The following is a 26,302-nucleotide window of genomic DNA, read 5'->3' on the forward strand; positions in this document are numbered from 1 at the left end:
TTTATTGTCCATCCTTGTTGTGAAAGCTAATGACTATTTCCTTTCGGATGTCCTGACTCTTATGTTGACTTCAGGAAGATTGCTGGATAAAATAAAAACATTTGCTTTACCAGTGAAAAAGAAAGGCAAAAATCAGATATTATAAACAGAACATGAACGCATATATTGACGGTTACATATGTAAACTTGGATTATGTTAAAATTAATTTAGCATATTTCAGTACCATTATCAAAAGCAAACAAACAAAAAACACTTGAAACCAAAACTTGATGCTTAGAATCCATGCCAAGACTGGGAAATACTGGCTTTTATCATGCTTTGAGATACATATTTGTGTGTATGCATTTCAGAAGTCTTGTTTGCAGTGAATAGAAAATTAGTTTAATATCCTCCGCCTGCAGCAGGCCAAATGTAAAGAAGGTTATTCCAGGGGGGAAGCCTTGAGAGACCGACTGTTCATGGAGGGGAGGGAAGACTGCGGGAGCGTCGTTCCGGGACACCCTGGTGGAATGGAGACCCCACGTGTCCGGCCCAAAGACAATAGGCAAAAGGTCAACACCGTACCCCTGGGGTCGCATTGTTAGTGTTGAGAGAGAGAGAGAGACATCTGCTTAACACATTTCTGCTGCCCGGCTCCCACAGTTCAAACGCGAAGCAGCACCTCGCTGAGGAAATACCAGGGGAAACAGAGGCCTGCTCAGGGATCCATACATCTCACAACACCACAACACATTCATGCTCTCTCAGACACTGCACTAGAGAAACATCCTAAGCACCATTGTGCAATGCCATTATAACATTTTAGTAAAGTTTCTGCCTTTATTGTGTATCGATGTATTTGTCTATGCAGCTATGTTGAAATGTAACAGGATATTAATGTATCTACCTTTGTATCCATGTATTTATCTATTAATCTTAGGGTGACACACTGATTCAGAGGACAAAGGGATGCAAAATTAAAGAGTTTGTGATATGTGATACACTTCTATGTTGACTCAACTTCTGAAGTTCGACCCTTAATCCAGACAATCTTCAGAGATCACTTTCAGTTTAAAACCCGAGTAATTAAGGGGATTAGCTTTTCGATTCAATGTTACGTTAAAATAAACAGAAATAATGCATGGTAAATAAAACACAAGGCAATGACAGATTGTAAAGTTTTACTCATTTTCCATAAAATGGATACAAATGATACTGCGGTAATCTTCAGTTGTAACTTTGTTCTATTCAGTAACAGAAAAAATAACAAACAACATAAGAGAGCAGCACAGTGTCCACCACTGTGTGTTCACAGCTTGGCCTCTGTACAAAGACAGTGCTCATAGAGGAAATATGTATTTTTCTGCACAGTGGGAGGCCAGGAAGAGTTACCATGTCAGCTAACCTAACACAAACGAAAAAATAGCAGCACCATACCAAGATATCCAGAGGCCCACAATGAGACAATATATGAACTGAATGTACATAGGTTATGTCCATATGTCAATTTAATGTATCCAGAGCTTGGACATAGTGTGCATAGGATTTAAAGAAATATGCATAGGACTGGGAACAAAAAACTGCAACAGGTTCAACAGACTGAGGCTCAGGTCTTAGGGGAAACATGCTAACAATATACTTTTTATGTCAACTTAGGTCCTTTGTGGCTGACTCTTCTACTGCAACTGTGACAAAACATCAGAATCTCAATGAGCCAATCAGGAAAAAGCACCTCAAGATCTGACCTCTTGGAGTCACCATGACTACAATCAATGAGATGTGAAACTGCTTTGATTTCATCTTGATGTGATGACACATTCAGGCACCAAAAGAAAAAATGAATGAAGACATGGAACATAATTACTATTACATGATCAAATGATAAACTGACAACCACAAACACCAGTTTAGACAATAATACATTGAAGGCTACTGATGACGAGGACACACCACTAAAGAGCTGGCTTGAAGAAGACTAAGAGTACAGCATGTGCGATTAGGACTGACGGGACATGAAGATGCCACGTCTTTCGGTCCCACTGAAGTCCCACCCAGAATCTCAGCATGGCTAACATGGCCGCTGGGTTACCTGGGTTACCCGTGCCCCACAGAGTGGGACCATCAGTCGCGGCATATCCCATTCACCCTTATAATTCATGGAAGTGGACAAAGTTTCGCTTGGAAGTTAGTGAAAATAATGGACCAAACCCAAGTAATGTGAAGATATGTGAAATGTTGCTGGTAAATGTGGACCTCTTTTGCTTGCTACGTTTCAGTCACAACTAGTTTTTTACCATATTCTGGAGTCCAAACCCCTTGGAAAAGACACTGGGTATCAGTAGAACAACTTGGATATAGTTCACGTTTAGTATATTCCTCAGATTCCACAACTCCAAAAGGATTTTGCAAACACATATATTTAGTGAATGAGAACTAAGAAGACCTTTGACCTATGAAAGAAAAGGGGTGAACTTCATCAGGAGTCATCATCAAGGCACCATGTGCACAGGGCTTGCCAGAAAGGTCCATGAATGGCGACACATAGGTATGGAGTTGGGCTTTTGAAACTAAGAACGGCAGAGAGTTAAAGGTGCTGTAAATGGTAGCATTTCATGAGTCAACCTTTTTCTATGAATGTGCTGTGCACACACACAATATAATCTTCTGACGGGGTGGCCATCAGGCAAGCCATTCCTGATCTATTAATTCTGCCAGACTGTGTTGAAAATTAAGTTGAATATTAAAGATCCAGGGAGATCCGAAAGGGATCTAATTTTGAGATAAGAATCTTAAATCTAAGATCAGTTTATCTTTAGAATGCCAAACAACCAGTTCCCCCTAACAGCAGCTTCACTCTCAAACCAATGCAACAGCTACTACAAGCTGCCATGGTGGATGCAGAAATAGATTTGGTTACAATTCTGCTGTCCTGAGTAAACAGATAAGTCGGGTAATGATATTTTTTAGCAAGACCCTGTGATCAAGTTTTTTTTCTTCACAGTATTGTCATTAACGATCCCCAGAATTACGGAATAGACCCATAACATGACAAATACAACAAGACAAAGAACAAAACTGAGGTTTGGAGGTTGTATGAAGCAATACTGTCAATGAGGATCTCAGGTCAGCCCTGACCTCAGGGAAGTCCTGTTTTATTCTCACATTTCACCTCCTGGGTGCTCTGTGTGTGTGTGTGTGTGTGTGTGTGTGTGTGTGTGTGTGTGTGTGTGTGTGCTTCAAGGATCTGTCAAGGATGAGACAGAGGGAGGGCGAGAGGTGGTGTGAAAGTGATTGCACACTCTTATGTATTAGGCTACACGAGAGAAATCTTGAAGCTATTGCATTACCTTGGGAAAGTTCTCAATATTAACTAATAGTTTTAGTAAGTCCTTGATTTCAATAACTTTTAAAACACTTGTTTAAACAAAATATGCATAGTCTTATTTCAAATTCTATACAGTAGTAAAACTTGACCAACAGACCAGGACCAATACAAATTGATCAATAGAAAGACCCCCAAAAGAGGAGGAGGCTACAAAAATCCGCAGTATAAAAATAGTGAACCACAATCATCTGTTATGAGAATAGACATCATCTCTTATGACAAAAAAAGAATTGCATTGGTTTGTGGGGTAGGAAGTTGGTGCCTTCTGCTTTTCTTCTTCTTCAACACACTCGTTGACCTTTTCTCTGATGCTTAGTAACCTCAAGAACTTGCACATATCCAGTTCACAAGTACATGCGTGTGTGCGTGTGTGTGTGTGTGTGTGTGTGTGTGTGTGTGTGTGTGTGTGTGTGTGTGTGTGTGTGTGTGTGTGTGTGTGTGTGTGTGTGTGTGTGTGTGTGTGTGTGTGTGTGTGTGTGTGTGTGTGTGTGTGTGTGTGTGTGTGTGTGTGTACACGCGCGTGTGTCTGCACATCCGTCTAGACGGGTGTTTGTGTCTGTTTGGCTCTCTGAGCCCTTGTTTCCTTCTTCAGTACATGTCCCTGTAGATCTCTTGCAGTAGTGGATGCAGCGAGGTCTCAGACTCGGTCTTCTTGATCTTCTGGACCAGCTGGGCGTTCTCGGTGACCAGCTGCCGCAGGTCGGCCATCTTCTGCAGCAGCTTTGGGAAGATGTAGCTGGAGTCTGGGTGGTTGGTGTTTAGGTGGAGGTTCAGAGCCTGCAGGATGTTGTCCTGGATGTCCTCCACCTGCTTGATATTCATCAGCCCAGGTCGGTCTAGAGACACATATATTTGCATTTTATTAGTGTACTCTGGGAATGTGTTTTTAGGAGGTAAAAAATCACTGTTTTGTTCATTTCTGTTTTCTATTTGAAAGTTCGTATTGTAGGTAGTGAACTCATGTAAATGAAATTGAATTTACATTTTGGAATCTTGGGGCCTGATTTACTAACAGGATTGCGCCCATTTCAGGCGTAAAATAGCGGTTGTAAACATAAAACCGTATTAACAAAGGAGGCGCATTTGAGTAGAAGCGACATTTTTACGCTTTGTGAGTGTAAACCAAAACGAGGTGGGCAGGGTATAAGAAACCTGGGCGTGAGGCGCAAATATATGGGAGGAGAGAAGTTAAGTGCGCCTAATGATGTATTGCGTGGTATTTACTAAAACTGCCTGGCGAGCGCACGTCTCTAATTTGCGGGATAATTCTCCGCCTCATAAAAGCACGTCTTAACCAGGAAGCGCATTTCCATTGAGTCTGAAAACGTTGATATGGCAGCAGTTATAAGAGCAAGGCGAAGACATAGACAGAGACAGCGCACAGAAATATTTGTTTCAACTCGTATAACACTTTTTCAGTTAAGCGAACCACAAATCATTAGACGGTACAGGTTAACCAGCCACGCGATACTTGAATTACTGAACCAGATCTGAGACGACATCGAACCCTCCAACCGGCGATCACATTCCATTCCATCAGTTGTTAATCTCCGGACAACATTGCAAATATTGGCATCGGATCATTTCAAACAGTTATAGCATCAGCAGTTGGTATATCTCAGCCTTCACTCAGCCAAATATTCACCCAGGTACTCGACGCATTGCTACGGTGCACTGGTCAATACATTTCCCCACTGCCATAGCTGAAATTAGAGACATCAAACAGGACTTTTTTTTAAATCAAAAACTTTCCGAACGTAATTGGAACCATTGATTGCACCCACGTCCATATATATTGTAGTGAACCCATGTCCCTTGTAGAAATTATTATTCTCGCCATGAACAAAATCTATATTGTTATAATAGACAGTTTATGCATTAATGCCACCAATTTATAATCGTGACTGCGGCAGAACAACAATATAACACCACACATTGAATCAGGTTCAGTGATTGAGCGAACGTGAACCAATATATCTATCTCCTCTTCGCTGAACCTTCATTTTCTCTTCCTCGAATCTCCATGGTGGCAGTAACTTGCAGGCGATTTCTCCCATCTTTTAACTGTGCGCTAAATAATGATTGCCCAGCGCGGATCTGGTTTGATAAATACCACGAAAAATGCGCAAAAACGCAGTGCGTTAATGTGCGACCGCAGATTAAGCTGCAGTCGCAATGTTAGTAAATCAGGCCCTTGGTGTCTTTTCTGTGTTGGACTATTTCTCTTTAATGTGTGTGTGTCTTTAGATAAATACAGAGAGATGTTTGTTTCTGTGTTGGTCTCTGCTCCTCAAGTCCACTCCATCGTGCTAGACTATTTATATCTCAGTTATTTACAACATGGCCAGAATCAGTAATAAACAGGAATGTAAACATCCCACTCATTCTTCCTCACCTCCGCAGAGGATGATGGCTGCCACGTACAGCGCCAGATCGCTGTCGTCCAGCTCGAGTGCATTGAATTTGACGGCAAACTCAAACTTGGGCTCCATGATCTCACTGAAGGGCTTCCGTAAGCTACGCAGGAACTCCCTCGTCACAAAGCCCAGCCCGTTTGCAACCAGCAGGCCATCCTTGTTCATGAGTGACGGTAGCATGGCGAATATGGCCTCATGCACCCCGTACTTGAGTAGCGTCACCTAGTGGACAACAACAATTTGAATAATTTTAATATCATTTTTTTAGTACCAAGGCCTTAATCCCAATCTTCCTAAGGGCAAGTCTATTTTAACAGTGGCATGGAAACACTTGAAAAACTTCACCAGGACATGAAGCAGTCAAGTGTCCAGAGCCAACTAACTCTTCCATTGCCCAAACCAGGGTTTGTACCCAATCTCAACCCTTACCCTGTGGCATGCCATAGTAAAAAATATCATCTCTGATTTTAGTAGACGGTGGTGGGTTGGTTAGATATAGGAATATATGTAACTACCTGGTCGTTAAGGAAGAGGTCCTGGAACCCTGGGATGCTCTTAGCGAACTCGGTGAGCTCACGCACTGTCTCTACGGTGGTACACTGGCAGCGGTAGAACACGTGAACTCCGATCTCCTTGTGTGTGGGCGCCCCGTTCACCAGCTGGTTCCACACCAGGCCATTCTCTGCCTGCCACAGCGTGTCCATGTCGTGGATCACAAACGGCTGTGGATGAAACACATGACTAAATATCCAGAAATAATGGATCATGTGCTGTTGAACACATCATTGTTGTTTTCATTTTTAATGTTATACAAAACACTAGTTTGCTAGTCCTCTATTAAGCCAATGCTGCTGTTTGTATGGGACTGTTTATCACAAGCGTCTTTGGATGAAACTCAACAGCCACTAATGAACCGAATGCAAACTCAATGACACCAGCTCTCACTACAGTATGAAGTAGTCAAATCTAGGCCTTGGGTCGACATCTAGTCCTTATTTTCTGTTTATGGCATAATCTTGGTCAAACTGTATAGAACCAAGATCTCTAAAAGAGTGTCAGAGCCTTGCAAGTTGGCTCACTCTTTAACCTATGACTGAGGAGCACTGAGTGACTTTAACCTATGATTGAGGAGTAATAAGAAAACTCCCCCTAATAAAACATTTTAAATTTACAAGAAATTACAGTGAGTCTAATGTGCTAATAAACATAATTGCATGTTTGATGTACTGTATATGGTTAAATGTGTTTTACATTTTTGTTTCCGATACTGCTGCTGCTGCCGGCTCTTACTGTGGTGGAGCTGGTCTTGCCGGTTAGGATACTGCGGGCCTTCTTCTTGGTCATGTTGAGGTTCTTCTGGTAGGCGTTGTTGACACGCTTGGCCAGTGACTTGAGGTCGGAGGCTCCGGAGTTCTGACTGCACGCTTCTCCAGCCAGCAGCCCTGCCACAAGCTTCCTCTTCTCCGCCTCTGGCATACGGCCATACCGGATCGCTGTGGAGGAGAAAGAGAGAGAGAGAGACAGGCAGAAAGTGTAAAAGAGAGAGAAAGTGAGATAGAAAGACAGTCAAAGAGAGTTCGAAAGATCCAAAAGCAGAGACATTGGGAGAGAGAAAGAAAGAAAAATAAATGTGAGCTTCATCCTCTGTTGTTCTACACAGAGACCTCACACACACACACACACACACACACACACACACACACACACACACACACACACACACACACACACACACACACACACACACACACACACACACACACACACACACACACACACACACACACACACACACACACACTGGCTTTTCTGTGTGGTCAGACAGAAATAAATGTAACTAAATGAAAACAAAAGTGCTTGCTCTTGTGACCTCTCGGCCTCTCAACGTCACACACCCTCTGTTGCCTCTCCTGCCCTGTAACCTTTCCCCTCTTTCTCTTTTATTCTCATCCTCTCTCGTTTTCCAATGTTATCCTTCCACTCTCCTCTCCGTCTGCTTTCTCCATATTCTCAGTCTCTGAGCTTCCTCTCCTCTCTTTATCGCCTTCCACTCTCCTTTTCATTTGACCTTACTGGTGTATTTTTAGATAAAAGGAAGGAGAGAGAGATGGGAGTGGGATCAGGAAATGACGGCCAGTCGGAACTAGACCAGTATCTGGTTGGGATGCCACTACTTGCGCCACAGCTCCCACACCCGTACTGTTTTAAAGCTGCAGCGGATAACCCATTTACAAATCACTTTTTGTCATATGTGCTTAAACTGTCACTATGACCCGACAGTATATGAGACAGATAATAACTTTCTTCGTCACCTTTACCATGATGTCTATACAGAGAATACTGCGCTAACCTCCTCTTATAGCTAGCAGAAGGGTCTAGTTGTTGTTGTGTCATAGGTGCCATTACGTTTTAGGTAGCTTGAGCGAGAAGTGCAGCGCAATGTCCACCAAAGTTACACAGTGCTATACCAGGTGCACCATGCGTATTTTGGCACAGACGCCATTCTCCGTATTACAAGTCAGTGTGCCATCAAAATAATAATTTTAAAGTCAAATTGTTACATAATGTTGCTGAAGGTCCTGAATAGTGACACCATGGTTGCTGTATTTCTGTTGGACAGGTTGATCTGTATTTCTGTTGGACAGGTTGATCTGGTTTGGTTAGGACGGAGTCATTTTGCTGTTTTATGTAGCCAATGTAGCTTGCTACTGTAGCTTATGTGTTATCCTAGCACTAACCCTAGTAGACTGTAGCTATGTGTACTTGTACCTTTTATGTAGTCTATCTGTGTATATGTTTGCAGGTGTCTGCATTGTAGTTGTGACCAAGAGTCATTTGAAGGTATTTTATCTTAAGTCAGTCTATATAGGCTTTGAACAGAATGTTTTACATTTGTAGTGATGTAGCTAATTTGTGTGTTTTCGTAGTTGTGAGACAGGTGAATGAGACATGAATTCTCATGTTGGATACGTTAGCGATGACAACAATTCTTCGGCTCGATTCCAACACTGTTTTGGGGACTTCTGCTCCGACAGTAGGCAGTGTCTGTTTTGGGGCTCTGATTCCGGTTACAATCTTACTCTTGCTAGGTTCTCCAGGATCGCCTACCCTAGCTTTAACACTGCAATTCCTTCTTCCCATCTCTTTCCCCTTTACCCATTCATCCTTCTCCCTTCACCCCCTCTCTTGCTCACCTCCCCTTTTTCATTCTCCTCCCCTTACCATCATGGGACATGCCCAGCATCAGGCACTTCTGGAAGCGGCAGTACTGGCACTTGTTGCGGCTCTTCTTCTGGATTTTACAGCTTCGGTCACAGCGCTCATACTCCAGCTTCATCCTGATGGTCCGCCGGAAGAAGCCCTGCACAAGGACAAGAGGAAGAGGAGGAGGAAGAGCAGAGGAGGAAGAGGAACAAAGGAATGAGAAAGAAGAATAACAAGGAAGGAAAGGAAGAGAGTGAATGACCAAATGTGGGAGGATAAAAGAGAGAAAATAATAGTTTGAATGAGGTAGTGGTCTTCCGAGAATACTATTACATGAGTAATCATATGTTTACCAATGAGGACTTAAGTTAACATTTCTTTTTAAACAAGTTAATTCCACGTTCAATTAGATTCACCTATTAGATCCAGCAAATGCACTTTACATGGGGATTAGTGAGGCCTCCATTGCCCGCCTACAATTAGTTCAAAATGCCGCAGCTCGTCTCTTGACTAACACTAGAAAGTACGACCACATTACACCTATTCTGACTTCATTGCACTGGCTACCTGTACGTTTTAGGATTCATTTTAAAATACTTTTATTTGCGTTTAAAGCCTTAAATGGCCTTGCCCCACCATACCTCGCCGAGCTGCTCAAACCCTAAACTCCTAGCCGTTCGCTTAGGTCAGCTGACCAGCTGTTTCTGGCCACACCCCGTACCAGGCAAAATCACAGAGGAGAACGTGCCTTTGCGGTAGCAGCCCCAAAATTGTGGAACACTTTGCCACTCCATATTAGACAAACTACATCCCTGTGTCTTTTTAAAACCTTGGTAAAAACGCACCTTTTTTATTTGGCCTTTGGACACTAGATGGCGTGTTGATGTGATGTAGAAGTGTTGGGTGGGTCATGTGTTTTTATTATTTTATACTTATTTTATCTCTTTTTCTGTGTGCAGCACTTTGGAAACCCATGTGTTTGTTTAAACTGTGCTATATAAATAAAGTGGATTGGATTGGATTGGAGCAAAGTTAGCAGTAGCCAGCCCAGTAGCCAACCCAGCCAATGTAGACTGAGCCTCGACCTGATATTTTCCTCTCATACCAAATAAGTCTGTTTCCTGCTGAGGCATGGTATGCCAAATTTGCGGGAAAGTTGCGAAGATGTGTTAAATTTGCTACGTCGCGCTGAAGTCGCGTGTAATCGTTGAATCGCGTGAATTGGTGCGACCGCGACATTGCGAAATCCTGGAGGGTCTGGAATACACACCAAGGCCAGTGTACCCAGTAGCCTGGGGCTTCTGCCCACCAGGGGACCCAGGATGCCTCTGCCCCTGGGGGACCATCTATTAGCGTGTAGCATTTACGTGGGGAGACAGGCACTGCTAATGTGAATAATAAGATGGTATATAACCAAACCGTCTCTCAGTGCACTCTAAACCTCAGTGCCCCACAGCCAACCTAGAGGCGCGGGGACTAGCAAATACTGGAAGTATATACTGGTCTGGCAAGTAGATGCCAGGCAGGAATTCTCCATGATTCACTCATTAGAGGTAGTATATACTGTGTACATATATACTGTAAGTGTATATTGGGTGTGTTTGACACACCATGACAGTTTTGACAGCCCAGGCCTCACCTTGCAGCCCTCGCAGGCATGAACACCATAGTGAAAGCCGGAGGCCCTGTCGCCACAGATACGGCACTCCACGTTGATCCCAGATCTGTCGTCCCGACCCAGCAGCAGCTGGTCTGACAGCGACGGAGGAGACGTCTGAGACAGCTCTGCCAAGGACACACCATACAGAGTTTACCTCCTTTTTTACATAAGATAGATATTTCTACAACTGTACTCAACAAGATGGACATAGAGAAAAAGAAGAAGAAGAAGAAGAAGAAGAGGGGGGGGGGAGACGCAGTGCGTCAACATTTTCTTTATCAAAATATATGCAGTGCTACCTGACGTGGTTAAAAACCTGAACAATAGATTCTGTAAGATCGTAAAATTAGATAAATGAACTGCTAAGGAGAGAAAATGTAAGGCAATGGATTAAAAAAGATGTTGATGTGTTCTTAACTGTCGTAAATTACACTATTAAGTATTTACAAGACAATGGTACAATGGGAAAAATGAAATAACATTTGATTTAAAATAAGGATTAGTAAACTAGTAAGGGTTTAAAATGAAGGGCTGATGCAGCATTGTTCAGGCAAACAGAAGGCCAAAAAACCCCTCTAAAAGGTGGGTCTTATAATGAGCCTCAGAAAAAGTACCCAAGAACCAAGACAGAACCATCAGTTCCTGCATTAGCCAATAAATAAGCACAATGAAACACACAGACACACACACACATAATTATTCAGAGGAGACAACCCCAAGCCCCAGTCAGTGGACACACCCAAGTTCATACCCTTCATAATTAAGTAACGACTGAATGGGTTCAAAGATGTCAACGCTACCAAGCAACAATGCTGAGCTAGTAATGTTTATAGGATATCCTAAGTGCTAAGCTATGATATCCTAATGCTAGACTTTATTTTTCAGGGAATATACAAGTCATCTTAGATCAAGCCATCATAGGATGTGAGAAAACACCTCAAGGTCTCATGCTGCTGGTCAAGTTCGAGATTACAGGGTTTGAAAGTAACTTTAAAATGATCACTTTCACATCATCACTATACTCTAGGTGCTTTCACTATCCCACCCAAACATTTGTATTGTGTCTCCAGTGGAATTACGACAGCAATACAATTAGAAGGAGTCGTAAAAACAGCACTGGAGCTGTGTAAATTTACTGGGTGAGTGGGAGTATTTGGCAGGGAGGAGTCATTAAATAGGTTCTGTCAGTTACTGCCGAGACCAGGATGAAAACCTCCTCGCCCAGGAGACTCCCCACGGACCCCAAGGCACGCAGAGAATGTGTGTGTGTGTGTGTGTGTGTGTAAGAATGTGAATGCATGTGTGTTTATACAGACAGTCCACTATGTGTTTAAATGTGTTATGTATTCATCTATTTACAGTATATGCATGCGATAACATTTGTGAAATTGTGATGTGTGTTTGTGATTGTGTGAGTATGATTACATATTTGTGCATTGCAAGTGCCTGTGAAGTTGTGTTTATAAATATGGTTGTGTATATTCTTTAGTACTCCACACTCTCTCCTTGTCTCAGACCTAAGACGTGGGAAAGTGCTCCGTGTCCTCCGGACCTCAGCTTCAGACGCAGTAGCAGGAGCAGAGGCTTTGAGTCTCAGCGTACAGCGCCAGGGTGACGGGACTGACCTGTCACATGAGCTTGGGGTCGGCATGGGGTCAGGCTCTGGGGAGGCCCCCACTGAGTGGCTCAGTGACTACCTGAAACCCTCCCATAGCCTCTCCACGCCAGAGAACATGAACCCAGGTTCTCACACAGACATGCAAACCTGCCCACCCAGAGAGCTCCGTTAGACAGTGGAGGTGTGTACTGTTCATTATTATCTTCGTGTCCTTTTGCTTTCAAGAACAAAACGTTGATTTGAGGTCCCTCATCACATCTGGCATGTTCCCTTGGATGAATGTTCCAGTGTTTTCTATCCTCTTCTGGACAACCCTGCAGATGAAATCCCAGTTCCAGGGCCCAGGTAAACCCTCTCACCCTCCAGCTGGCCAGCCAGCCTGGTGTGCTCCCCCCCCCTCACGGTGTTTGTGAGAAAGCTGATCCTCTCCTCTGGTGAACCCTCTGTGTTAGCTCAGTGTCTTGGCACCACTGGGCTGCTGATGAGGGGGGGCCTTTCTCAGGCCAGCCAAAACAAACATCTACAGCCGCAGCTCCGCGCCGGAACTTTCCAGCTAGTGAGCTTAGAAGGAGACGTACTAACCTGAAGTGTGAGTGTGTGTGTGTGTGTGTGTGTGTGTGTGTGTGTGTGTGTGTGTGTGTGTGTGTGTGTGTGTGTGTGTGAGTGAGTGTGGTGGGGATCCTCTACAGGGGGTGCCACAGTATTATATGCACATTCACTCACACTCTCACCTCTACATCTACGTATATCGCTAGATGCCATAGAGAAATTGGACTCTGGTTTTGAACAGCATCAAAGCGCTGGGTGTTGGCAGCTCAAAGGGGTGGAGAAACAAACAAACACAGACAGGGACAAATGAAATCATTACACATAACGATTCTCTGAGGACGTCAACAACGCTTTTCATGGCCACTGTAGAGGTGGAGCTTGAAAAATAAAGAGAATTGCCAGGCGCTATCCACCATGTTTCTAAATAAACAGAAACAGAGGGTTTTCAATGGAACCTCTGTCACCAGTTCAAAGTGCGTTCATAGTTTACGCAAAGGAGGCCATTGGCTTCGGCAACATTTGTATAAGCTGTACAAAACACAAACAGGAAGTCACAATGATGCATTCAGGACATGTAACATGAGCACTCTTTACACTGACCTTTGGAACAAAAGGAAAAAACAAACAAAGTAGTATTTATTTTGAAAGAACGCCGTTTTCTTTTAGTCCCAGAAACTGCTGCTCATAATAGACTCTTTACCTACTGCCCTTTGTATCTATTCATGCCTATGCCAGTGAAATCAATTTGAGTTTTATTGTAGGTACATGCATTGGTGACAATGTGTTTGTTGTACATAGGAACACAAGGCAGAACGGTCCTACATACTGCATACAGTATTCTCTGACAGATAATCGTTTTTGCCCTGAGCAGCACTTCATCCTCACAGAACAGTGTTTTTACATTCATTACTTACATTGCAAACCCCAACCTTTGCTTAAGACAGCACCAAAAACATAGGGGCGAAATACTAAATAGTAATTACGAGGTATTATGGATACTGTGAAACCATCTAGGACGAGTGCAATAACGTCAGAAGTATTAGACGTATTATATTAGTTGATAAGTCACATAAGGCACCGGCCAAAAGCTCTACTATTGAGGTGTGCGTCCTCTCCCTGCTAGCCTGTGGCAGGGACTAAAGGAGCAGTCATCTTGACAGGCCCACTGTAGGCGAAAGGTTAAGGAGAGGGTTCTTATTTCAGTCAGCAAGCATAGCACCCTGACGCAGGAGCTCGAGCAGCCAGAGGTTTAATATGACATGACACGACAAACAGTAACGTCTGCCCCTTACAACAACAGAGGAGCTAATAAGTCATGGCATTAGACATTAGCTGACATCTTCTGAGTTGTGGTGTAAAGAGGGTTAAAGGTTATGACTCAAATAATAATAGTAATACTTAATTTATCATGATTATTATTAGCTATAACTTATTTTTCAACTACAATTTGTAAGTGGGTTACACCCGGTCACATGAGCTTGATATATGACATGACAAGCAGCAGCCTGTGTCCCATAGAACCACAGCAGAGGTAATGAGTTAAGTCAACACTTGTTTTCACGCCAATGCAGTCCTGCCATTAGTCATTCTCGCTGGTATTGTCGGATATGCTGATGTGTGGTGTGAAGAGGGTGAAGGGTTATGGCTGGTAGAGAGAAGGTTATGGGTAAGGCCTGCAGCCATGTCTGCTGTTGATGAGAGCAGGTTAAGACTTATGCTTGTACACGTTCCTACAGATCTTTGAGTGCTGAACTGGAGATTCTAGTTTATGACTGGGTGGGACCACATGATGTGTGTATGGTATTGGTGCCCCTGTGGCTCAACATTGAGAAAAGGCTCATGGGTCATGGGTTTGATATCCAGTGTACTGTACATCTGCAAGGTGCTGTAGGTTGATTTGGATAGAAGTATCTGCTGAATGAATATATATTATGTTACCCGTCTGACCACTAGGATTATTTAGGGCTAGATTTTAAGGTAGCGGTCGTGGCTGATGGGAGTTGTTTCCACGAGATGGGCTGAGATGGGAGGGATGTCTCACCTGTGCCACTGCTGGAGGGGGCAGGGCTACCCGTGCTGCAGCTGGCACTGTTGCTGGAGCTGCCTTTTTCCAGTGGCTCCTCCTCACCCGCGTGCCCATTCTGCGACCCACTGTCCCAGGACTGCTCCTCCGGAGAGGCCTCCAGCCAGCTGCTCTCCTCCCCGGCACTCCCCAGCTCCATCTTGTCATCCAGCCCCGTCTCCTCGTCCGGGTGCACGGGGGATGAATGTCGACTGGAGGGAGAGAGCTTTCCTTTGGGCCTCTTCTTGTCGCTCTTACCCCGCACCTTGGGGTCTTTGTTCTGGTTGGCCGTCAACATTGACGTCCTGGACTGTTCCATGGCTCTGCCGTCGCTATGTGGTCGCGAACTCCCCCCCTCATGCCAACGCCATCGCCGTCCTCCTGGAAACAACAGGGAACACATGTCAATGCACTCTCAAGTATTTACTCAGTCAAGTCCACTTTTTGTTTACTTTCCTCTCCCCCATGAAACAAAGCCCTGCTGTTATCTCACAAAGTGGCCGCTTTCTCAGAGTTACCATCTCTGAAGGCTTCCAAGCATTACTGTTGGAGAAACAACAAAGCAGCGTAGCTACAGATACGCGATCTCTCTCTCTTAGTAGCCTGCAGCTGTGCAAGCTTTGTCCCACATGGTGCTCCCCAGCAAGGGGCCGCCAACTGAAACTCTCAAGTTATTGTCACACATGGGGCCATTCAGAGAGATGTGTGAGGCTAGGGAGGCTTATGGGGGGAGGATCCAGAGGCCTGCCGAGGAGAGGAAAGAGAGGAGAGGAGAGGAGGGGGGAGTCTGGGGAAGGGAAAGTGGACCACCAGTAGGGGTCTGAGAGTGGGCAAGGGAAAGATTAGGCCCCTGGAGCCTGCAGCACGTGTGTACACAGAAGAGTATGTTGGTCTGAGCTGAAAGGAAAGGAAAAAAAACAAGACCAAGAATGCAAAGAGTGGATGACAAAAAGAGCAGTAGGGGGCAAGAAAACGAGGGTAAATGAAGAAAAGAAATCCAGGGGATAGAAGACAGAGTAGAAGAAGAAGAAGAAGAAGAAGAAAGAAGAAGAAGTAGAAGAAGAAGTGGAAAAATCAGAAGAAAAGAAAGAAGGAAATGAAGAAAGATCAGAAGAAGGGGAAAAAAGAAAGAAGGAGTAGAAGTAAAAGTAGAGGAAAAGTCAAAGGAAGAGGGGAAAAATGGAAAGAGCTGAGAGGCACCTGTTTCCCAGGGCCGAGGTCTAGCGTGTCTGGTTTTGTCTGAGCACATCCCGCAGTCGGATCGACTATCAGATGTGACCTCTCCCACACAGGGCTGGTTCCTGCTTCGCTGCAGCAGTCATAGCAGCACACACACACACACACACACAAACTGAGCTGTGATTGGGGATGAGGAATAGAGGCATGTGGAGAGGGGAGGCCTTAGGAAACAAAGCCCACACTTGCAAGTGAGTGCAGGGGAAGAGGGTTCGTGCGAGCAGGGGGCTGAGACTATTTTCTGGGAGCGAGGGCAATAGGCTCAAGTTTGTTTCCTGATAGTAACAACGACAAGTACAAAAAGCTTCCTAATGGGAGGGCTGTCTTGTGAGTTGAAAGCCCCCTTAATGTACAACAAGAAACATAATAATACCTAATACTAACAATAAGAATAATAATATTTATCATAATTATCATTATTATTTATATTCTATTTCTCAATAATATTTTTTAGGTGGCTTTGGATGAAAGCCTCTGCCAAATACCATAAACATACAAAATAAACATAAACTTTAAGACAGTTTTTTGTGGCAGAAATATGGTGAAAAGTGCCTTTGCTGCCAGGGTGAGTAATCTTAACTCCAGAGATAAATCAAATATTCTACTGAGGCGTGGCTTTTGGCTATAGGCATGACGATCATTTTCTTTTCTGACAATGACAAATTTGCACATGCCAATCACAAACCATTACTGCCCAATTCTGATGTATCTGTCTGGCAAATAAATATCACGTTTTAGAAAGGTAGCAAGGATGCAGCACCACCTGTGTTATGGTTTAATTTAATTAATCTATCTCGAATGTGTGTGTGTGAGTTTTAAAATGTTTAGCCCTTTAAAAACTCTCATTTCTAATTTGTTCAACTTGAATTAAATGCTCATCTAGCAAAAGACATTTTCTTTAAATGTCTTCATTAATATCTTCTTCCAAACTTGTTCTTAGCTGCGTTCGAAAATGAGGCCCAATGACATTTCCTTACTAATGATACTAAAGCAGAAAAAGAAAGAGTGCATCTTCCAACGAGATTGCTTTTATGTTGACCCAGGTGTTCTCAATCATCTAAACATTGCTCGCAACCTCCCATATCTTATGCATTCCCCATTCATAGGTTAACGGTCACTGCTGCATTTAACGCATCAGGTTCTTTTCAGCCCTGCATACTGTCTTAGTCAATGCCAAACAGGCTCCCTCTCCCCTGTTTAGTTGTGCTGTAATTCTGGATGCATCGCCTACACCTAATAGCCTACAGTTTGTTCTCAGAATAATTCTATGTTCAAATGTTCAATCTAATTGTTAGGTGAAAATTCACTCAAGTTATCTCAGGACTCCGGAGTTTTAGATCAGTATATTTATTCAGTAACAACTTGCAATCGGTCTCACTCACAGCACAAGGATGAAAGTGAAGCAACTTCAATAACATCGCACAGGGTTTATATACTTAAGATTTATCTCATTCTGACGTCATAAATGTTTCTAATGTCAGCAAGAATAGCCACGCTCAACTGCGCTTTCTGAAATGCAAGGATGTCAGTTTTACACAGGGGACAAGCACAGTTCGACCCTTCTTATCACCTCTGAGCTCAGCCAAACATATGCAGAAGGTCCCTCTCCTTACGCATATAACTCTTACTCATATGCAGACAACATGGCGTCAGCACCTAATAATCTAAGTTACACACACACAGAATTACAGAAAAGCCATGATCCTGCTAACATAATCACATGATTCATACAAGGTAATTATTAACAAGGCACTTGATTAATACATTCTTAAGTCATGAACAGTGTTTTCTAAATTAATTCTATCACTAATTAACGTGGAAGATCATAGTTACCAGGAAAGAACCGAATATGCTGTTGCAGTAAACGCTTAAGGCCTTTCTTTCGCATCACCTCACTATACATATCCTACTGGGAAAAGGAGTCATTAAGAAAATATAAGGTATTCAGCATATTAAGAAAAGCCGGGATTTCTTTTCGAAAGTTATATTTTGCAAAATCACATAGCCTGATTAACCAAAGAACACTCAGTTCTTTGGTATGTGGCTTGGGCAGTTACATTGGAATATAGTCTGAGGCATTCCGTTTAAAAGGGATTTCTTGGCAATGTTATTGGTCGACTTTTACCAAACCTATAACTGATTCAGTCTGACCACACCTTTCTGAATGGTTTTCTTTTCTGTAACAGTATGCACGCGTCTCTAGTTTCCACCTGTTTTTGCTTTCAAACTAGGGGCCTGTTTGTTTTTTAATGTGTTTGCTTTTTATGCCAAAGTTCAACCATGGAGAACCTTGTGCCAGCAGGTCAGGAGTTAATTTACAATGGAGCGCAAGCATTGATAAAAGGGACCCTAGTGAAAGTTGTGTCACCCCAATAACTTAAAGTGGAACTGAGACCAGGTCCACCCCCTTGCATTCTTTTGAGAAATGCTAAAAAGTGGGCATGTGGCTGAGGAGTTGGGCATAAACTCCTGTAAATTATGAGTCTCGATCAGCAGATGAAGATGGGACCCACACTCACAGGTGGGGGCTCGGGAGGTGGGCCATCAACATCAGGATGTACAGACGTACTGACTGGTTGCCTCTACATGAGCATGGTGTGTTGGCTTGGCTATTTTCAACCCATACAAATGTTGTCAACACCAACATTAATTTGTTTAATCACGGTACAGTCATATAATTAAGTTCACAGCTTAAGAAGCATATCTAAGTGTACAATACATCTTTAATGTCCTCTGAATTGCAATTGTTATGTCTTCTTTGTCTTATGTTTCACACCTCACAAAACCCTGATCCTTCCAGCACTTTCCTCAATCATTTAAAAATGGCAGCCAGGCATTGTAGCTTTCCTGCTAAATATGCAGCACCACTCTACAATTTGACTTGGCTGACTGCACTCTTTACTATATGAGCCTGCCTGTCATGAGGTTAAGCCTGGGCCCTGGCTAGAGTCAGCCTTTAGTATGCAAGGCCTCAGTTTAGGCTGCCACATTTGGCAGCAGACAACTTTCACTGGGTGGTCATATCGGATCTCTCTGCTCTGTCAACATCTCAGATGCTTAAGCTCCTGAGATTGTGTTGGAATCCAGAGGTTTCCTGGGGTGTGGCAGGGATTCCTGGAAGTCTCGTCCGAAGGGAGGACACGGGCCAATGGACGGGTCATACAAGCTCTAATGGAAGGCTGCGTGGAGACTTAACTGGCTGCAGCTTCCTCACAGATCTAGTTTCCACAGAACCCTGCGTGCGAAGCTGACAGCCTTCTTCCTGGTGGAAAAACAGCTGGGAAAAGTTGTACTTCAGAAGTGTCTGGTGTGTTTACTGAAACAGGTTTTCTTTCACTGATGCTGTATCGTTTTATATTGATGGTTCAACTTTGAGAAGTGGGTAAAAACTACTGTTGGTTGGTAATGGACCACGGCGGAGGGGGATGTGGGTGATGTGGGATGAGGGGAGCCATGACGTCAACTGCCCCAAGCACTAGTAAGCTACTCCATATCCTGTAGATGGCGATCTTTATGGAAAAAAAAACACACTAAACCTTCCCTAATCTGCAGCTTTATCGTGATTAGCGGAGGAGAGAACCAAAGAATGCATTCATGTTCCCTGTTAAATAAGAGCAGATTACGAGTGAATGGGAGCAGCTAGTCAGTCATGGAAAATCTATGGGGAGACATCCACTATCAAGACTGACGGGAAGTGGTGAAAATGCACAGGAAAGAAGGTCTTTCCAGGTCAGAGGGTGCACAGAGGTGCTGCTGCCTTTGGTATGGCTCACCTCTAACACACACACACACACACACACACACACACACACACACACACACACACACACACACACACACACACACACACACACACACACACACACACACACACACACACACACACACACACACACACACACACACACACAACCCCCCACTTAATCTATCTATTAAGACGAGATGGTTTCAGAGACAGAGAAAGGCATTTTACCTAGGAGTGCATAAAAAGTGTTGCTGCTGTGGCAAAACCTCACTCAAATTCATAATGAAAGTTTCATGACAAAAGTATTCTTGACTGAAAGCTTGAAGACTTCTATCTTAGTGCAACAACATACCATTATATGAATAGGTAAAATAACTCTTGTAGCTATTGAGGAACTTTAAAACATATAGTTTGAATAAGGCAATCTGTAATTAAGCTAAGATAACATTTTATACAAAATCAATAATTAATAGCATTCAAATACTATCAATCACTTAAAAAACAATACCTGGCCAGCAGATTATAAAACTAATCCTAAATGAGTACACTTATTTCCCAGTCGTACACTACTGTAAACTATATTTTAAATTGATCAAGTAAACTAGGAAAAACTTCAAATGGTAACCTTTTTAACCAAAGATGGTCTTGTTTTTGGATGCATCATCATAAAACTATACTCTGGGTACTAACCTAAAAGGGTATCCTTGCACAAAGGCAATCTGGCATTGACAGTTTCAATGTATACTACTAGATTTTGACTGGATGTGTTAAATTCTGAATTAGGTAAAAGTATATAAGTTATAACTACTCAATGCTGTTTTAATGCTCAAGCAAAGTCCCTCATCCCTCCGGATACAACTTAACTACAAAATGGATAAAAACCCTATAGAATTCCTGGAAGGCACTTACAATAAACACTGTTACTAATGGCACGTTATTCTCACTTTCCAGAGCTGTCGTAGGGGATGTTTTTTGTGACCATCTAAGAACTGAAACACCCACAAAGAATATCACGCCACCCTTGCAACACACTTGGCTGAGTCACTACAATCAGTTAATAGGAAAAAAACACAAGAAAACAAGCCTTTTGTTCCTCAACAGACATTAACCATCTTGAAACTGAAACCGGACTGGCGGTACTGTGTGTCGAATGGTTCCATACTCCTGCTATTCAGACTCCTCTCTGAGATCGTACTGTGTATGTGCCAGGTCACATAAGGTGCTTTAAATGTGCAGAATGCTCTCTGCAAAACCTGTCAGCTGGACTAAGCCAGTGATCCCATTCAGAAAGATTTAAGATAAGCAATGTGTTTCTGTGGCTCAACTGGTAGGTTATGGATTGGATAGCCAGAGAGCTCACTCCCTGATGGAAATGTAGAACTGTTCAATACTGTAAGATGCTTAGGATGAAAGTGTCTAAATGAAAAGCCAGTACATCAACTCAGAACATGTTTTCATGACTACAGCAGGAGAAGTTGCTTTGCATTCTCATCAAGATCTCATCAGAAGACTATTTTCATGAGCACTGATTAAGGAAATAGGCTCCTCCATGGTGGCAACAACAAAACGACACACTGATATCACTTTCAGTTGTAACAATGAGCCCCATCAATGCATTTAGCTAAATAAAGCCTGTGAACTCTTTATGCATGAAGTGGTGTCGAGTGCTGCATATGGAACATGAACTTTGAGTATGCAAAAATCACCACCACAGCTTGGCCTCAATGACGTAGGTTGCTGCTGCAAGATGGAAAGAGGGACACTGGTCATCGAACTAGATGTACTGCATAGTGTACTGCAGTAAGACCACCGCATAAAGTGAGAGAATGAGTAAGAATTAAGTGAAATTAGGAAGATGAAAACAGCTTTGAAAATATATATAAGAGAGAATAATATATATTTATATATACATGTAATTTAACCCTGTAAAGACTGACACATTCCATGTTAGTCAGAATGTTTTTTTTTTTAAGTTGTGGTGTTTATTGGACCTTTTGACATAATACAAAAACATAAAATGTTGTCATTTACACTTGATTTATTTTGGTACCATATTTGATATATGTGGCCTTTCTGGCAATTTATTGATCACAAAAAAATATTTGTATTGCGTGTTCTTTTTTTTTTCAAACAGGAACCCTTTTACAACCTTTTTATTTTGCCTTGTCATCGGGCACACAAAAAACAATAATAATTTTTCACAGTGCCCCCCCAGTTGTCAAATGATGCAACCTTTTAGCACCACCTCCATATCCAAAGTTTCTTGTCTTCAACGAGTTCCTGAGATATGACCTTCTGGGTTAGGGTTAAGAGGCCAGAAGTGGCTGCTATTTCCAAAAACTGAAATAACATACAGCCTCTAGTACCAAGAACTGAAAAATACTCTGACCTTTAAGGGAAACTTTGGGATTTTTCAGCTTGGACTCTTTTTTAGATCTTGGAACAATTAACGATCGAAATTGGTCCAGTGTTAAGACTGCTAAAACACATGCTAAAATCAGCAACCGCAAAATGGCTATAAAATGGAATGCTATGAGGCAAGCCAGCACGGCAGATGACTTGTTTGTTTATTGGGGTAAATAGCTTCTATATAGCATTCTTAACAAGACTACAGAATTCCGTGAATTGCCATTCATACAAGCATGTATTAGTTGCTGAATTTTGATTGGCCAAAGGTAACGATTTTGTTAAGCAAGCCAAATGGAACTTAAGGAGACAAATGTAGCCAAGTGTAAGCACACCAAATTTCCAAAAAATGTTCTTACTTCTTATGCATTTCTTGAGATATTGAAATGTGTCAGTTGCAGACCCCCCCCCCCCCCCCCATGGACAAAATGTAACAGAATTTGGCACACATCCACTGAATGTAGCCAAGTATAAGCATACCAAATCTTAAACATTTACCTTTGGTCATTCTTGAGATATTGAAATTTGCCAGTTGCAGCACCCACTATGGACAAAATTCACAAAATGATTGACATATGTCAGTTGCACTGCCCGCGTTAAACAAACATTTTATAATCTTAAACAAAGGAACACCCCCACCTATGGAGACAACCCTTCCTACAATTATGCCAAGTTTCATGTGGATTGGTGAAGTCTAAGTATATGATATAGTCAACCAAAAATCTGTGTAGAAAAAAAACGAAAGAAATAAAATTAACTCTGATGATACAAATCCTCACTTGTGGGTTCTGAGAACCTGGTTTCCATTTGTAAAAACAATGACCATGTTAGGCTCATCTGGGCTTGGGATAAAGGCTTACACTCTTTCATAACAGAAATATAAACACTACGATGCACTGATTAATGTGGATCTATATACTAAACATAAACTGATTCTGACTCATCTCCCTTTCGTAGGCCTAAAAAAAAAAACATTTGTGTGACACAAAACCCCTTAGCGCCACACATAAAATAGATGAAACAAACAGGTGTGACACGCAGTTTAGCGCAAATTCAGCAGGTCTGAGGTCAGTCCGCAAGCCACAGGCAGGGAAGAGGGAGGGGGGCAGCACCCTCTCTGCCAGAATGGTGTGAACCTCCACATGTGAGTGCGCCAGACAGAAGGAAGGAAGCTACAGCCCCAACCTCTTGATAGACAGACAGACACACAGGCAAACAGGCCTTAAGCTAGACAATGAGACACAAGCAAAAGGCAAATATAGCCCAGAGAGGAAGAGGCAAAGAGTTAAGTGGCACAAACTGTGTCTGGCTCTGCGTCTACGACAGTTACTCTAAACAGATGTGGTAAGTTTGACGACTAAGGAGCAACGATGCATGCAAAAGCTTTATTAGCAACCAAATGAGTACCGTCAAAGCCATGGAAATGTAATTTTTTTTTAGTTACATTAATAACCACATTGCATTGATATGTAAACTACAAGACAAAAATGAATATTGGATTTTATACATAACCACAAACAAAAAGATGCAAATTAACTATAAAATATTTTATAACACACATTGCAACAATAATGTGTTATGGATGTGATATAAAAAAGCATATAAGCCTGAACCTGCCAAGGACCTGCCACTTGCCTAACACCTTCATGTACCACAGTTGGGTCAATGTGACACTGGGAAATTCAGAGGCACCTCTAGATGACAGATATGGAGAAGCCTGGGAGGGCCCTATTTAAAATACCCATGGCTGAAATCTGAATAGCAGAGGTGCATCGAAGAGGCCCTGGTAATCCCTCCTCCTACGAAGGGAGTGCTTAGCTTTGATGACGCAGCAGCCCCAAGACCTTTGTGGCATGTTGATGACTGTGAAAGCCACTTATGTACTTTTGGATGACTAGCTGCGCTATTTCACAACTCAAACATCCAGATGAGTTTTGAAAGTAGCGAAAAAACTGCTGATGTACCGGCTATGTTTTCATTCTATCCTTTCAGTAAAAAAGTATTTTAACAGGTTCTTTGAAAAGCTACAAGTTCAGCCCTCAACCTTCTCAAAAAGAAGAAAACCTTTGTACATCTAGCAGCTTCACCCCAGTAAGCGGCTATGAAGATATCAGCATATAATGTTACAGTGTTACATCGTTACACAGTGATTCGCCAGCCAGGTTGTGTTACACCCTTGCTTTTCATTCATGAACCCTGTTCTTCTGTTGGGTGCTTCCCTTGGCGGTATCACTTGTAAAACATACAACCATGACAATGTGACTACAGTGCCCTACTTTGGTCTTTTAACTAAATGTTCTTTTGTCCAAAATGTCCAGAAAGTCCTTTGTACGTCTAGCAAATTCACTTCAGCCAACGATTATGAACATGACAGCAGAGACAGGGAACAAATAATGGAGACTTTCTCTATTCAAATCACAAAACCTTTCAATGTCCTACACTGCATTTCTGAGTAGAGACTGCAGCTTTAACTAGATATTTTGCTCCATTTCGATAAAAAAAAAAATCATGAATCCTTTTTCAATGACAACAGAATCAGAATCAGAAATCAGAATCAGAAAGTGTGAATGATGTGTAAGCTTACTGTAAACATTTAACCACAGGATTTCCCAATGGAAGGGATACACCAACACAACTAGGTGTCGAAAAATAACTACTCAGTTAGCAGTGAAATGATGAAAAATCCATTGCTCACAGACAGGAGGTTATGGCTCAGTGTAAAAATACTAAAAATCACCCAGCCAACAACAGCGCTCTTTTACCCAGTAACAGGCGGACGTAAACAGTAAAAGGGACGTTTTGGGAATGTTAGTGTGTGACACAAAAAAAATGTCTAAAGTTCAGGAGGTGACAGAATATATATATAGTATCTAAGTTCCAAGTTCAGAGACCATCCTGTGTTTGGTTTCCCCCAGCAATCAACTGAAATCTGAAAAGATTAACCAATACGACTGTTATAAGGTTACTCTAGCGATAGAGAAGCACACTTACTAATGCGTACTAAACGATATATAGGCTAAACATTTCCTTAAAGTGTTTCACGAAGGTCAAAAGCGCGAGTGCTGACGTCTAGCCTACAAAGTCAGGGTTGTAATATGAATCATAGACTGATGCTGGTTTACTCTGGAACAATAATACGATATCAGCTGTTATTGCTTTTAAAGTAATGGTTTATACCTCTGGAACAAACAAGAGATAGAGCACGTTTATTTGCGCACTACCTGGTTTACTACTAAGTGCCTTGCTAGGATGCTGAACAGTGATTTATGATACCTAATGTAATGACCCTAATCTATTCCTGATCAACATGGAAGCTAACGTAGCTTGCTACAGTAGCCATCTGGTTTGCTAATCCCTCACGTGATACAAGCCCCAGCTATCCACAATAAGCAAAAACAACATGTCTTTGTCTGATTCATCTCATCATAAATAAGACAAACTATGGTAACAAACCTAACGCAGGAGTGGGCTGTTTCCTGATTTCATCCCGAAATTCGCTGACTGGCTGAACAGTTGAGTGTTAAAGAATGTATAACCCCAAATTCCTGTCCTCTTTAGGGGGGCCCTACTCCAATATTTAAAACACGCGCACACGTAGCCTTCACACGCGCGCACACAATCTCGAACTTAAACCATCATCAACATTATGCTGTACTCATTGATGCTGGAACTATACTGACTCTAGTCTAAATGAGAATTCAACTTACCTTATCTAAAGACAGACTCCTGGTAGTCCAACGTAATCTGGTCTAGCTGTGTTCAAGTCGCGTGGAGAAGGGTTCGCTTAAAATAATGACATTTCAACTACTTCTTTTGGTTCATAAACACAGCTACTTTCCCGTTTCTCGGTCCTGTGATTCCCTCTTTCGCAATAATGTGACTTCGTGTGCCTCTTCTCTTCAAAGTAAGTCCACCAAATATCAAGCATATCCTGACAAGTCGCTGGTCCCTGTTACAAACACATACGCGTTATGTTTTAGAACAGTTTATTCCATTACTTCTTCATTACTTCTCCCTCGTCCTAAAATAGCCATCGTAAA

General features: G+C 42.5%; 1 protein-coding gene across 1 annotated transcript; it reads right to left on the reverse strand.

Moving 5' to 3' along the window:
* Positions 1-1,144: 1,144 nt before the first annotated feature.
* pparda (peroxisome proliferator-activated receptor delta a) lies at positions 1,145-26,302 on the reverse strand. The gene is made up of 8 exons (XM_080848882.1): positions 25,970-26,302; positions 14,855-15,256; positions 10,626-10,771; positions 9,005-9,143; positions 7,073-7,275; positions 6,298-6,504; positions 5,761-6,004; positions 1,145-4,201 (listed from the first exon to the last, which is right to left on the reverse strand). The coding sequence occupies exons 2-8, from the start codon at positions 15,192-15,194 to the stop codon at positions 3,954-3,956; spliced, it is 1,527 nt and encodes a 508-aa protein (XP_080705008.1). The 5' UTR covers positions 15,195-15,256; positions 25,970-26,302; the 3' UTR covers positions 1,145-3,953.

The sequence above is a fragment of the Sprattus sprattus genome (genome assembly GCF_963457725.1).
Source record: "Sprattus sprattus genome assembly, chromosome: 12".
Taxonomy (NCBI): Eukaryota; Metazoa; Chordata; class Actinopteri; order Clupeiformes; family Clupeidae; genus Sprattus; species Sprattus sprattus.